This window comes from Melanotaenia boesemani, chromosome 16 (genome assembly GCF_017639745.1).
Source record: "Melanotaenia boesemani isolate fMelBoe1 chromosome 16, fMelBoe1.pri, whole genome shotgun sequence".
NCBI lineage: Eukaryota > Metazoa > Chordata > Actinopteri > Atheriniformes > Melanotaeniidae > Melanotaenia > Melanotaenia boesemani.
This window is the reverse complement of record NC_055697.1, coordinates 22564757-22578155: the sequence shown is the minus strand read 5'-3', so window position 1 is coordinate 22578155 and position 13399 is coordinate 22564757. Positions and strand designations below refer to the sequence as shown.

Below are 13399 nucleotides of genomic sequence, written 5' to 3'. Positions count from 1 at the left end.
AGACACAAATATCTCCATGAGATCACTGACATAACCACAAAACCGCATCATTATAAAAAGGTGTGCAGCTCTTGTGGGCACGCTCAAGCTGCTGTCTGTTCCACTTTTTGTTAGTCTTTCATTTTTTTTACTCATCTAAAGGTTGTCTGTGTACTATGAGCTGATAAATAATTTAACAAAAGCCACAAAGGAATGACCAGGCAGATGCCTGCTGACTATAAAGTGATAGTATCACAAAACAAGGTCAACACAATCATGACGTCAACAAGCAAATTAGAAAAAAAGAACAAGTTTATTCAGAACAAAAAGAAACTTTTCATCAAGCATTCAATTTAGTCATATAACACAAATATGTGGCAGATGATTGTGCATCACTTGTACTGCTGTACTTGTACTGGTCCTTATGAAAACAATGCAATATCCATGTTCTGTCGTCTAAACTGGTGATGCAGTCAGTGTCGGCAGGGTCGCACTGGGATGTGGAGGCAGATCCAGTTTGAAGGTCAGATATTTTTTAAGAATAGGCTTGAATGTCTATTAAAACAAATTTGATGTTAAAAGAAAAAAAAAACTAAACAAAAACAGCTCCTTCCACCAGTGTAATCTAAGAATCGTCAGGTTTGTCTGCAGGTGGTCCACATGGCTGAAGCATTTTCTCCATCAAGTTGAAGCGTACACGTGCTTTGCTCTCATTCTCAGCGACAGAGAAATAGTTGAGCAGGTCAAAGTGCCCCATGTAGGAGCAGTATGAGTCACGATGCTGGTTGACCAGCCATTCCCATTTGCTGGTGTCAGCATGTCCTGTGCCGATGTACTTAGACTGAAGATGTTCCAGCTGACTGTGGATGTTGTAACGGTCTGTCATTTTTGCTGAGAAGAGTTTTGTAGGCTATAAACATAAAAAAGAAATACAGTTATTCAAATTAAAACCGATGCAGAAACAGACTAATGGCATAAACAGACTGATGAATGACTGAGATCATATTAAATCATTAAAGTCACACTTCAATTTAATGGTGATAAGTTTGAAGCCACTCTTGTTTTTCTAAAATCTACCACAATAACCATCATCACTTGGTGATTTGCAAATGTGAAAACGCTTTCATTTATTTTTTCCTGGAGCATTGCAATAAATAACAGTTTTATGCAACAAAAACCAGGGCTCACTACGATGAACTGACGAGCTGCCCACGGTGTATCCTGTTGCTCGCCTGCTAATTGCTGTGATAGGCTCCAGATCCCCACAACCCTGAATTGAACTAAACAGTATACAAAATAAATGAATGACTCAGTTAATGCTAATGTTCTTCACAGAGACGTACCCAGAGACGTCAGTGCAGACAAGAACATGTGCTGGCAATATTTCTCATTCGTGCTGTATTAGACATATTGTGAGATTTCTTACGGCAACGTGCCATGTTGCCATGATACTTCATGTATGTTGCTGTTTCAATCACAGCAGGAGGAAAGAAAGGAGTAAGATAGAAATATAATATGCTATTGTCTGAAGGTATTTTATTGTATAAACAAGTGGAATGACAAAAGGTTACCAGCTTTATAAAGGTTAGGTTGTAATAAGTGTTGATGTTGCCAACTTAAGATAAATGTTATATTTAATGTAATCTTGTGTCACTGTTTCCATAGGAGCCATGTGATTTCCAAGTAGACTAAAGGTTGACACACATGCCCTATATGACACCAGAAAGCACTGAATTTGACAATGGCAGTTAAAATTGTGGTGTAATAAAAATTTATTGGCACAATTATTTTTTCTTACAAAGTCTGCAATGATTGCTCCAAATGGTGCATCATTTACTAAATCCGATAAATGTGGCTACAGGTAGGTCATATTTGTCAGTTCTTTAAAATGGTGGTAAATGTAAGATCTGTCCTTATAATCTTCAGCCAAATGAACAGCGATGCTCATTCAAAGAAAGTCTAAATATACAGTTGCCAAAAGATAAATAAAAGGGAGAGGATGTTTTGAAGTGGCACAATCACATCCATTCTTGCCTTTATATACTGTTTGATGTAAATTCTTTTTAAGATGTTATTGCTATTTATTAAGGTGTTGACGGACGGAGGGACAGACAGACAGACCCAAATGGTATTTATTGGACTTTATATGATCTTACTGTCTGCATCTCTGAGGTAATTGTCTTTGGCCTTATATTAATTTATATTAGTAAAGCCATTTTTTAAAAACCCGCCTTACATAAAGCGTATTATTATCGTTACTATAGAAAAATAAATGCATTAGACAGCATACTATCTACAATATCTTATAACGACGACGAATATTTCGCTTTACTCGTTTCAGAATTAAACGACCTTCTCTGTGAACATAACTTTTTAAAATCTAATAGTGGATGTGCTCGGAAAACTTTCTTCCAGCGCTTTTGTTGGCTGCATGCTAACGTGAGTTTAGCTAGCCGGCGTTAGCTTATTAAGTCCGTCATTTTAACCCCTGCTGTAGCAGTATGTTACTTTCAGTGTATTCCAAAATACTGTAAAAGTACATAGTACTTACTTGAAATCTATAGAGTTCAAGGACGAAGGAAAAATCTGGAAGTAATAGCCAGGATTCACGCACTTCACATACAAAAGAAGTACAAGACCACTTCCGTTGTGTGTCCCCTGCAAAGTGAACCGGTACGGAATAATGGCGCTTACTCTTTGTTCCTGGTCCTTACAAATTCGACAGTTATTCAATAAATACGAATGTAAAATTTTTAATTAAAAAAAGATTAAAGACTGTCTCATACAAATCAGAAAAATGGCAACGACAGAATTCAAGTAGCAGTAGAATTACTGTAAAAGTGAAACTCACAGTGGGGGTGTGGGACTACATTCAAAGTCAATTTGTAATGTTCTTTAAAATTTTAGCCATTGCATTATTGAACTGACCAACTTTCTGAGCTAAATTTATGAGGTAATCAACATTGCTAGGTAGGTAACATTTTAGCTTGGCCATTGGCAAAAAAAAGATGAGGGTACGGTCTAGTTCTGCTAACAAAAATCTGGCATAAATCTACACTCTCTAAAAACCAATATTGTACAGATCCTCTAGAGACCAAACTTATAGACTCATAAGTTCCACATTTTTATCAAACAATATAGACTTATTTATTACTTTGCGATAAAAGTTAATGTGGTTTTGAACAATTTAAATCTATACAACTCATAAGCGTACCTTCTTCCTCTCCACTGTGCTTCAGCACTTCCTCCAAAGCAGTTTCTTCAGAGACTTTCATGGCATGCATGATCTCCTGTCCTCTGGGTGCTGTTGATTTTTAATTGAATCAAAATGCCTCACAGTTTTTTTCTTTTGTCAAGGAGCAAAAAGTAGTGTAATAGTTTTGGCCCTTGGCCTTTTGAATTACCACTGTGGTTTAAGTTGCTGGGTAAATGAGGCACATTAAACAAGTGGAAGTATGCCGCTCTTTCCCTACAATCATAAAGCAGCTATGCAGTCAAACCCAGAAGTAGCTAAGTTGTTTTGAAGAAAAATCAGTTGATATAACAAAACTCAGTGTGTTTTGTTTTCTGTGCCTCATGACAAAACATCTACCAAGAACCTACTAAAAATGAACACTCTACTTAAGAAATCCAGTTTTCAGGGTTTTTTTTGTAATAATGTGCCCTTTGTTCATGACAATATAGACGGTGACTGCTTTTGCTATAAAATCTGTTTATGTTAAACATTTCTTTTGGGTTGTGCATTTTAATTTTTGCCTTAAAACATAGCTAATGTGAAACAGAGGCTGACATCTTGCTGCTATGATTCAATTATGCCATTTTACATCACCATGAAACCATGGTGGATGCAATTTTCTTGAAATTGATACCAGATATTTAGATAACAATTACATAATATGTCAATTTGCATCAGTTCAAATCAGCAAAATGTAGGAAAATCAATTATGTAGCTGCAGGGCCAGTGCTGAAAGCATTAAATTTCTGTTTTAAGACCTCATATAATGTTTTCAAGTGTGAAACTTGCTGCAGTTAAATGGTTGTATTTGTGTGTTAAAAAGTATTTATTACATATGTGTATCATTTGGTTCAGTTGTCAACCATGATTGATTTTCAGTGCAATTTTAACAGCTTTAACATTTCAGAGGAGCTCTGTTCAGCAAAGCACTCTTTTCAGAACAAAGACTGCAGAGCAGTGATGCCTGTGAACCTAGCTATTATTGAGGCTTGCTATATCATGTTTTTGTATACCTTGCTTCTGTTTTTGAGTTAAATGCCTCAACAGTTGACAGTTCAGCCAAAGAAACCGATAGTTCGTTTGAAACCATAGAAAACATACTCTGTTATGCTTAGCTGTACTCTGTATTTAGTGTTACGTTAGCATGCTAACACACTGAACAGCATCCCATCAATGTTCTACTGAGGTATAAACAGAGCTGCTGCATTTACACTGTAGACTCTATTCTTATGTTTATTCAGCCCATTACATTTAATGTATTGGATACATATTTATGTATGCATCGCTGGGGCTTTGAGCAGGGAGTTAAAGATGCCATCTTTCTAAAGTCAAGAAACCTTCACTTAATTGAGGAGGAGGACTGAGAGATCAACTCTCCCCCACCTTTAATAGCATTTATCCCGAGGGCATTGACAGCCCCTATCAACATTTGGCTTCAAGTGAAAATGTGGACAAATGGTCGCCTCAGTTGAGTCACAACTCAATAATGGTCTAAAACATCAGCGGTTTCACAGACTACTTGAGTAAAATCTCCCTCTATCACCATCAGAAATGTCAGAGGAAAGCTAATTTTCCTCACTCTATGCTGGACACCGTGACCTGAATAAATAAGAACCTTTACAGACATGTTGTAATGCAAATAAATGCAGCAACTTTACAGCAACATATAGTCTAGTAAATAAAGGAGAAGGCAAATGCCCTATGTTGGGTTAAGATCATTTCATTTAAGCTCTAGCTGCAAATAGATGTATTTTTGATTCAGTTAACTACTGAATTCTGAAACAAATATTTACAATGAATTTTTACATCATAAGTCCTTCGCCATGGAAACCCAGAGATGTTTAAATTTTTTAAATTTCTGGTTGGTCAAGCTAAAAAAAAAAAACATTAAGAAATAAATCAGGAAAAATAATAATTCTTTATTCTTATAATAAATTTCTAAACCACCTTGCTTTTTGAGCTGATAATTTCCGTCCTGTCAAACATTTTTTTCTCTGTTCTCAGCTTGAATTTGATTGTCAGTAAAAGCAACACCCCTGACCCCATTCACTCCATTATTTATCAGAGCCATTGTCTTCAGCCCCGCTCCACCACCAGCAATCTAAAAATCATTATGTTGATGTCACAATGGGGTCTTATTACTCCTTGCATTTTATTGTCAATAACCTTTCCTTATTGTGTACACCATGTCAGATAATGGTGCTTTCAGTTCAGCTTGATTTGATGCAGTTTAACTGTAATAACTCTCCTTAAATGGCAAGGATCCATAACTCTGGTTAGTAAATAGCGGCCCCTGAATACCTCATGTGAATCAGCCTAATCCTGCATGGCAGCCAATTTTCACCTCCCTTCTGTTCCTATTCAGGACCCTGGCCCATCTTCACAGTTGAGGCAATTCATTTTTATTTCTTCACACATACCCTTTGGAAACTTTAATTAGATTGAAAATTGCAATGGCAATTGCATGTGTTTGCACTTATACCTGACACAGTGAATAACACGTGTGAATGACCACTTGGCCTTTCTGTGTTCACGCTGATGAACACAGAAAGGCCAAATGTTTGGCTGCTTCTTTCTCCGCTGATAAAACGGCAGCTCTGCCAAAGAGTGCAGTGAGCTGAAAGTGCATCCTGGACGATGCACGTTCACCCTCCTCATACATACTTTTAAATCATGGCCAACCCAAGCCTTTATGGGCACCCCATAGACCTCCTCAACACCACTGGTTCTTAACTTTTACTGGTGCATAGTACAGCAAATGTAAGCACTGACAGCTTGCTAATAAAAGCATGTCATTAGAGCACTCCCTTGGGGATGGACTCTCAGAAAAAATAGACAAGAGGATATCTTCTTGCTATGCTCTTCCTTTCTTCTTCCCTTCTTCACCATGACATACTGTCATGGTGAAGCTATCTCCACTAATTCATGTTATCCTCTTAAAATAAGGCTTCTTTTACAAGTTAAATCACATAATTTTTCTGGAAAAGAATGCCCCCAAATCCCCCTAAAGTGTTTTTAGTTTGTTACCTCTCACACACCTTCTGAGTTTGCAGGTATTATTACATTAAAAAAAAGTCTAATCCAATAATCATGACTAACTTTCACTCAAGTACTTTTCTCTGTGGTTAACTCCTGGTTTCCAGTCCACTGCCTCTTGTACTTGTCTTTTCTACTCTTTATTTTTTCCTCCATTTCAGCTGCTGGAAAGCAGTGAGGTGGAAAATCCAAAAGAGAATAAGACATATAATGACTCTGCTGTGAGGAAAAGCTTTTTATCCATGAATGTGACAGAAACCCTGAGTGATAATTGCACTCTGAGGATAAAAGTGAACAACTAGACTGTCTAATGATTTGGAGACAATTTTGTACAATAAAACCCAAACTATTTAGTTGAAAAACACATTATAATTGGATTTTTGTTAAAAATCAAGTCTATTAAAAATTAAGGCTGCCATCCACACTTCTTACCAGACAATTTGTCATTCTTAGAATAAAAGCGTGTAAAATGAAACACTGCCCTCCTGTTTTTACTTTTTCCTTGCATTATTAATCTTTAATGACTTTTCACTGAATTTTTAAAAATGTATGTGATGTCAGGAGCAGCAGAATGATTGTGTTATAAAGAGTATGACAAGGCAGAAAATGTTAAGATTCACACTTAATGCAACCTCCAGGAATTTAAGATTAAAGACTAATGTCCACTTGTTTCCAGCTGAGTAGTAGGTTTATATTTCAGCTGAGGCCTGCCGGCAGTGCACCAGAGACAAACTGCCTTCCTATTGTGTGAGGGAAACCTAATTAAAGAGAGAATGTGTGTTCAACAACTGGCATGACAGAAGGCAGAAGGTTATGATTATCATTATTAATATGATTATTATTATTAAATCTGAATGTGTTCTTTTTAGACACATTATTGTAAGTTCTGGTCAGAAAAAAATATATGGATGCAGTGAACAATAAAGATTAAGATAAAGATGAGGATTTAAAGGTCAAATGTTGGTTCAGACAGGGAAAGATTTGTGACATTAATGATCAATGGCTCCCTAAAGGGCAACTTTGAAACATGCACACCAGCAGCTGTGGTTATCCTGCTGTCCTCCTTTGCTCCATAAAATCAATTGTCACCACTGTCAGAATCGTATGAATGTGTATTGATCAAAAACATCAATGTACACTCTCCTCGAGGTCAAGTGGTAGCACATCAATGTCGCCGCATCAGTCCTGAAATCAGCAGGCAGTAAGAGGCTTGTAAGCCTCTCTGGTGACATCTTTGACTGCTTCTCATCTCATCTTTGTCTCAGTTATCACTTCCATCCTTGTTTTTTTCCACTTCTAGTTTTCATTTCATTTTGCACTTCAGCTCCGACTCCATTACACCCACAACTCTTAAAGCTCTCTGGTTATGGCAGATACACTGACACACAGAAAACTCCTTTAACTGAAACACACCTCCATAGAGTTTCTTTGGATGGATGTAATTATCCCCGAGTTGGTGGTTCTAGGTGTTGCAGATTGTGGCTGGGGGTTGATGAACGTCCTCTGATGTGTGGATTTTACTCTTATCTGATCAATTCATGTATCATACAGACAGATCTGCTGAAATGAAGGTTAAAGTGATGGTGCCATCTGGACTCGGCAATGAGAGTGAAAGGCTGAACAGCAGTAAAAGAAGAGTTCATTCAAGTGGTCGGTTACCTGTAATGAGAGTTTGAACTGTCTGAGAGGAAACATGGCTAATGTGGAAGAATACTAACATCATCTCTGGTTTGGTGAGTCGCAAATTGAAGACTTTCATCTCAAATAACTGCTTCTTTGACTTTCATCTACAAATCAACGACTGCAGCATGAGATAACTCAGATTCAGAAAACTTTGCCTTGAGAGAAAATCAACATCTAAGCATAAAAATAAAATCCAGACAACATGAAAATATCTATTCTTTAAATGGAAAAAAATAAAAAAGAACTACTGCTATGATAAAATGAATGATTTATATTCTATTTCTGATCCTGCTGACTTTGTACCGGCACAGAGGCAGTACTAGTGCCAGGGGAATTTAGTTATGTGAGATGTTTATGGCAGTGGGAGTTGAGGAGTTACAATAAATGTTCAGGAAATTTATAGCAGACTTGATGGCAACATTTGCAAAGACTGAATCCACTGAGCAAATCCATTTTGAGCGAATGGTGGTAAAATGTACAAAATCAAGTTTGTTACTTCTGTGATAAAGAAAAAAGTTGATTTGTGTCAGCAGGTGCCTTTTTTTATTTAGTGTAATGCTGTTTTCATGACTGACCTGAAGATGCAGTGAAAGAACAGTTCAGTCATCTGAAAACTGCAGTGATGTCATACGTACGTTTTATTAGATTTAAGCTATACAGAATGGCTTCAAATAAACTTAATGAACACATATCAGATATTCATGACTGTTAGTGATTGTTCGTCTAAGAACTGGATTTAAGTGCAGCCCAATTTTACAATTACAAAAGGAAGAATGCAATAGGAAATCTACAAGGGAGGATTTAATGTACTTTAATATAAACCTGTTGGTTCCTGTACCTCCGTCTTGGTGGACGTGTAGCCGTCCCTGCAGTGGCTGCTGGTTGCACCATACGATCACAAATAGTAACAGGAATATTCTCAAAGACCACCCTTAACAGGGCCCCCTCGGTCTGCTTCTGATCCTTGGAGGGGGCACAATTGCATTAGCACGATCACTTAACACAACTTACCCCAAATATTTTGTACACACACACTTGTTGTTTTTTGCTGTTATTTATGGTTTTTACAGTTTTTGTTCCTACAGGTGGTCCTGATGATTGTCTGCTGTGTTTTCTTAGAGGCCTTAGGATGTTTCCTGCTGCTGGTTGTCTGTTTTTTCTGTTTGGGTTTGATTGCACGGTTGTTGTGGTTGTTTACTACCTTTTGTTTCTCTTTCCTTTTTTTTCCCCGTCTTTACCCTCTCCCTTCTGTTCTAACTGCATTCCAGCGGTTATTTGTAAATTTGGCAATAAACACATAAATAAAATAATAATAGAGAATAACATTTAAAATTCAAGGGGAGCTTCATATCTAAATGGCTCCTCTTGGTAAAGCATATTTGCTCGACACAACACAAGCAGCCAGACCATCATTCTGCTATGATGATGCTGAACAGGACAGCTTTAAAATGCATCAATAAATAAATAGAAAAAACAAATGTGTTGAATTATTTTCTCCTTCCGTTTTGCTCCTCTGAATAGTGAAATAGGAAGCCCTCCAGGGCTCGGAGATCTGCCTAGTCTAAAACCACATTTAAGGAGTGCAGCTGACAATAATACACTAATAGAAAACACAGAAGATCTACCATAATGTCACCTTTTTTTAATTTCACCTCATAAGCTTGTTATGTAGCATTCCTCAAGCCATTACATTAAAAGATAAAGAGGATAGTGTTGCATCATGGATGTTTCCCCATGTTTTATAACACTTGAGCCACTGCACACTGTTTGTACTGTTCAGAGTCACATACTTTCATTCATACATTCCTCCTAATCAACTCCAGAACAGTGATAAAATACTGAGAACACAAGGAAAACCAGAATGACATCATATATCTTTATATACAAAAAAACAAAACAAACACTATACATAGTTAAGATGTAACAGTAGTTGTTTGATATATTGTCTAACATTATCATACACCTTCAAAGATGAATTATATCGAAGCATGTAGAGGTGTTTAGGGCCCATGGGAAATATCCAGTTCTGGGTCTTTGATGCTATGAGCTTAAACCATTACATTTCTCTGCCACTACATTTAAAGCTGAAGGGTTTATAGCACATCAATCAACAGAAAATGACTGTGATCAACATGTTCATGACAAGTTTACATGTTCAAAATGAAAGCTGTGTTAGTTTGATCATGGCTCTGGTTTGAAACTATGGATTTTCCCCCTGGAAAGCATAAAGTAAGCCTCAAGCACCACTTAGATGGCAGACAATCTCAAATGTAAATGTTTTCTGATTTGCTGGATGTTGAGTTCATTGAAAGCTGGTCATTTATGTTTTACACGCAGCTCAAAAAGTACTGTTTTTTAAATCAATCCTAAAATATGATATTTTCCAGTTCAGAAATAATGTAGGGAAATAGCCACTTTGGGCCTGACTATTATGTTTAAATGACATATTCCATATAGATGAAGATATAACTGCAATATGACTAAAAGGTCTGATTACATAACCACCCCTTTAATTTCAATCCCTCTTTTTAGCATTAGAGGAATAAGACAACATATGTTTGCAAGCAAATATAAGGACAAATTAACAGGTTAATTAACTTAGCCAACAATTACAACTATGCATCCATACGAATAATGATGAATGACCTGAGTGTATTGTTATATATCACACAGCTTTAATTCACATTAGGTTTGAAACTGTTGCCGAGCATTTATAAGCACAGCTGTCGAGGATGCTTCATACAGGAGTACAGACTGCTCTTTTAAATTTGATTTATCCTTTTATTCACTTAGCTAATACTACTTAGCAGACAATATCGTGCCTCTATCCTGCTCAATGGGATAAAATATTGTCAGATGTGCTTTATCTGAATCAACGTACTTTGTTGAAGTGATGCAAAGAATATATTCATGTATACTCAGACATGGCGAGACTAATACTTCAGGACCAGCCCAGTTATTCTGGTATTAATTAAGTACTTGCTGATGGTGTGCAGGATGTCAACCTGCATTGGACGTACTTTATATTTATTATTACAAAGTTTCACAAGTCCACGGTGATCTGTCGATGTCTGAAGAAACAAATCGAACCGTGAGGTCAACAGAGGATTGGAGAACGCTTTCGGACATATTAAAAAAGACATGGAGAGCAGTTGTTAACATGTAAGACATCTGGCTTGGTCATAATGGAGGGACGGGTGCAGTAAGCAAAGACTGTCTAATTTATATCAGAGCTAATTTATCTGTATTTGAAGATAAGTGAAAAGAGGACAATTAAAATTAGAGCTTTGACTTCATTGTATGCACATGCTTGATATACACTTTGTACAAAATAACCAATATATAACAATGTAGACATGAATGAATACTGTTGGTTTTTTTTTCATATCTGTACATAAATTTGTTTTACAACACCCACACACACTTAGAGGCAGAAATAAACTGTCCTTTTCAGTAACTGTTTGTAAGAATGACGAGTGTTGCAGAGGTCAGGGCTCTATAAAATAAAGCACAAACTTTGGAGGTCGGAGAGCTCAAACTGTCAATCACTTATCAGCAGACATCTCGTCTTAAGTCAAGTGGGCCTGGGGATAAAAACCAGCCAAATATCCCTGCCTTCAAACAGGAAAACATGTTTAATTCTTACATACTGCAAAAGCATGCATCCTCAATATGTTGATTTTATCTCAACAGAACACCTGAAGGACAAAAATATTTACAAATTCAAAGATGAATAATGGGGGAACCACTTTAGTCACCATATTCTCAAACCATGAATCTACACACAATAAATCTCAGGGTTTTTGCATTCAAATGGAATCTTGTGTCAATCTTATTAGTTCACTGCCTACAAATAGAATTCAGATTAGATTTCTGAAGGTCCAAATATTCTTCCAAGAATAAACAAAAAAAAAATGGATTGATAAGTTTAATCAAAAGATGCAGATTCATTTCCTATTTTTGTTTTCCAGTTAGTTAAACAAATACAGATCTGGATGATAAAAAAAAAACTGAGGAAATATTGTAAAATTCACTATAGGCGTGTTAGTTTATGTGTAAATATCACAGGCTGCAGATTGCAGCACTTTGGTAAACAACTGTTGAGTTTCCACTGCTCTTTAAATCTTAACTGACCTCATTAAATTAAACTTTACAAAAACACATTCAAGGAGATGAAGTACTCCTCCTTATCCAGCTGATTGCTTCAGTAGCGAAACTTTCTGTGCCTTCTCTGTACTCATAAAACTTTCATATAAAAACTAAAATCAGTTAAGATAAACAATTAAATTCCTGTTTGTTTCATTGGCACCAAGTCCTCTGTGTGAGAAGCCATAACCAAATGATTTAAATGAGAAAAACAGCAGTAAAAAATCTAAACAACAAGCTCTGCACTTTGTAAAGAGTGTAGGCTATAACTCAACACAGGATAAATGATGGTACATGATCATCATGTATCACCAGATGATGTGCTTGAGCAGGTTACGAAACGCAACCTCAGCCACTTCTGTAACTGTTATGGTATAATGCCCTCTAGTGGCAAATCAATTTAAGCATGTCTAAAAAATGAACTGCAGTGTCACTGACTCAACTCTGTGAGGCACACTGCTTCCTCTTCCCACTGATCTATGACAGGCACTGACATCATGGAACCATCCAATCCTCCCTCACTTCCTGTTTTAGGAGGATGCCCATATATGGCCACTATTCAGGTTGTAACAAGGCATACTTGGCAAGGACATAAACAATATAGTTGACTTGAGCCACTCACTCCTACAAAGTTAATTTGTTTATTTCTCCTCAGTGTGACATTTCATCGCAATACCGGAAATTAACCAAAAGACAAGCTTAAAAAAATCAAATGGTTCTGATAGTCTACAATAAATAAAAGGCTCTAACCAGTAAGCTGTACACACAACTGTTCTCACTATAGATATGTGCAAATGTTACATTGGTGCCTTTCAATGGCCAAGGTCTTAAGACACCCCTGTAGCTGTCATTGTAGACATAAATAGATATCTGGGGCAACTTTCTCACCAAGAACATTTTGAAGTGGCATAGCAGAAAATGTTCAGCTGAAGTAAAATTCAGAGATAATGGCTTAATTTTACCAACTGTCCCGTTAACCTCTTACAGAGAGCCAGCATGCACTATACCAGGGCCACGGAAGTAGCCCAATTAGATCAAATGCAGCCATTTTTAATGTTATCATTAACACTTGCAGGCCAAAGTGGCTGTTGTGGGAAAAAAAGGTCGACTGGATTCCAGAGCCAAGTGAGTGAGGGTCTGAAGGGTAGGGAGACTGCCGGGAGCTTTGGACCGTAGTTTGTTGTGGCTGAGCTCTTATGGCCGATGGAACCTGAAAACACAAAAACACAGAGTTGCTTATAAGATGAACACGACAACAGGATTAAATTGGTTATGCTTTCTACTCCAGTGTGTAAAACACTGTTTGATTCATTGCTGAAC

The 13399-nt window shown here is 37.0% G+C and overlaps 2 protein-coding genes across 5 annotated transcripts in view; both read right to left on the bottom strand.

Annotated features, from left to right (window-relative positions):
* Nucleotides 1-296: 296 nt before the first annotated feature.
* Nucleotides 297-2644, bottom strand: sf3b5 (splicing factor 3b, subunit 5). Its single transcript, XM_042010379.1, has 2 exons — nucleotides 2531-2644; nucleotides 297-889 (listed from the first exon to the last, which is right to left on the bottom strand). The coding sequence occupies exon 2, from the start codon at nucleotides 863-865 to the stop codon at nucleotides 605-607; it is 261 nt and encodes an 86-aa protein (XP_041866313.1). The 5' UTR covers nucleotides 866-889; nucleotides 2531-2644; the 3' UTR covers nucleotides 297-604.
* Nucleotides 2645-9795: 7151 nt separating this feature from the next.
* Nucleotides 9796-13399, bottom strand: part of phactr2 (phosphatase and actin regulator 2) — a 48680-nt gene continuing 45076 nt past the window's right edge. For all 4 annotated transcript variants that reach the window (XM_042009609.1, XM_042009612.1, XM_042009611.1 and 1 more), the window contains one exon: nucleotides 9796-13289. In XM_042009609.1, coding sequence (XP_041865543.1) covers nucleotides 13274-13289 — 16 coding nt within the window. In that variant the 3' untranslated portion in view covers nucleotides 9796-13273. The remainder of the gene's footprint in view (nucleotides 13290-13399) is intronic.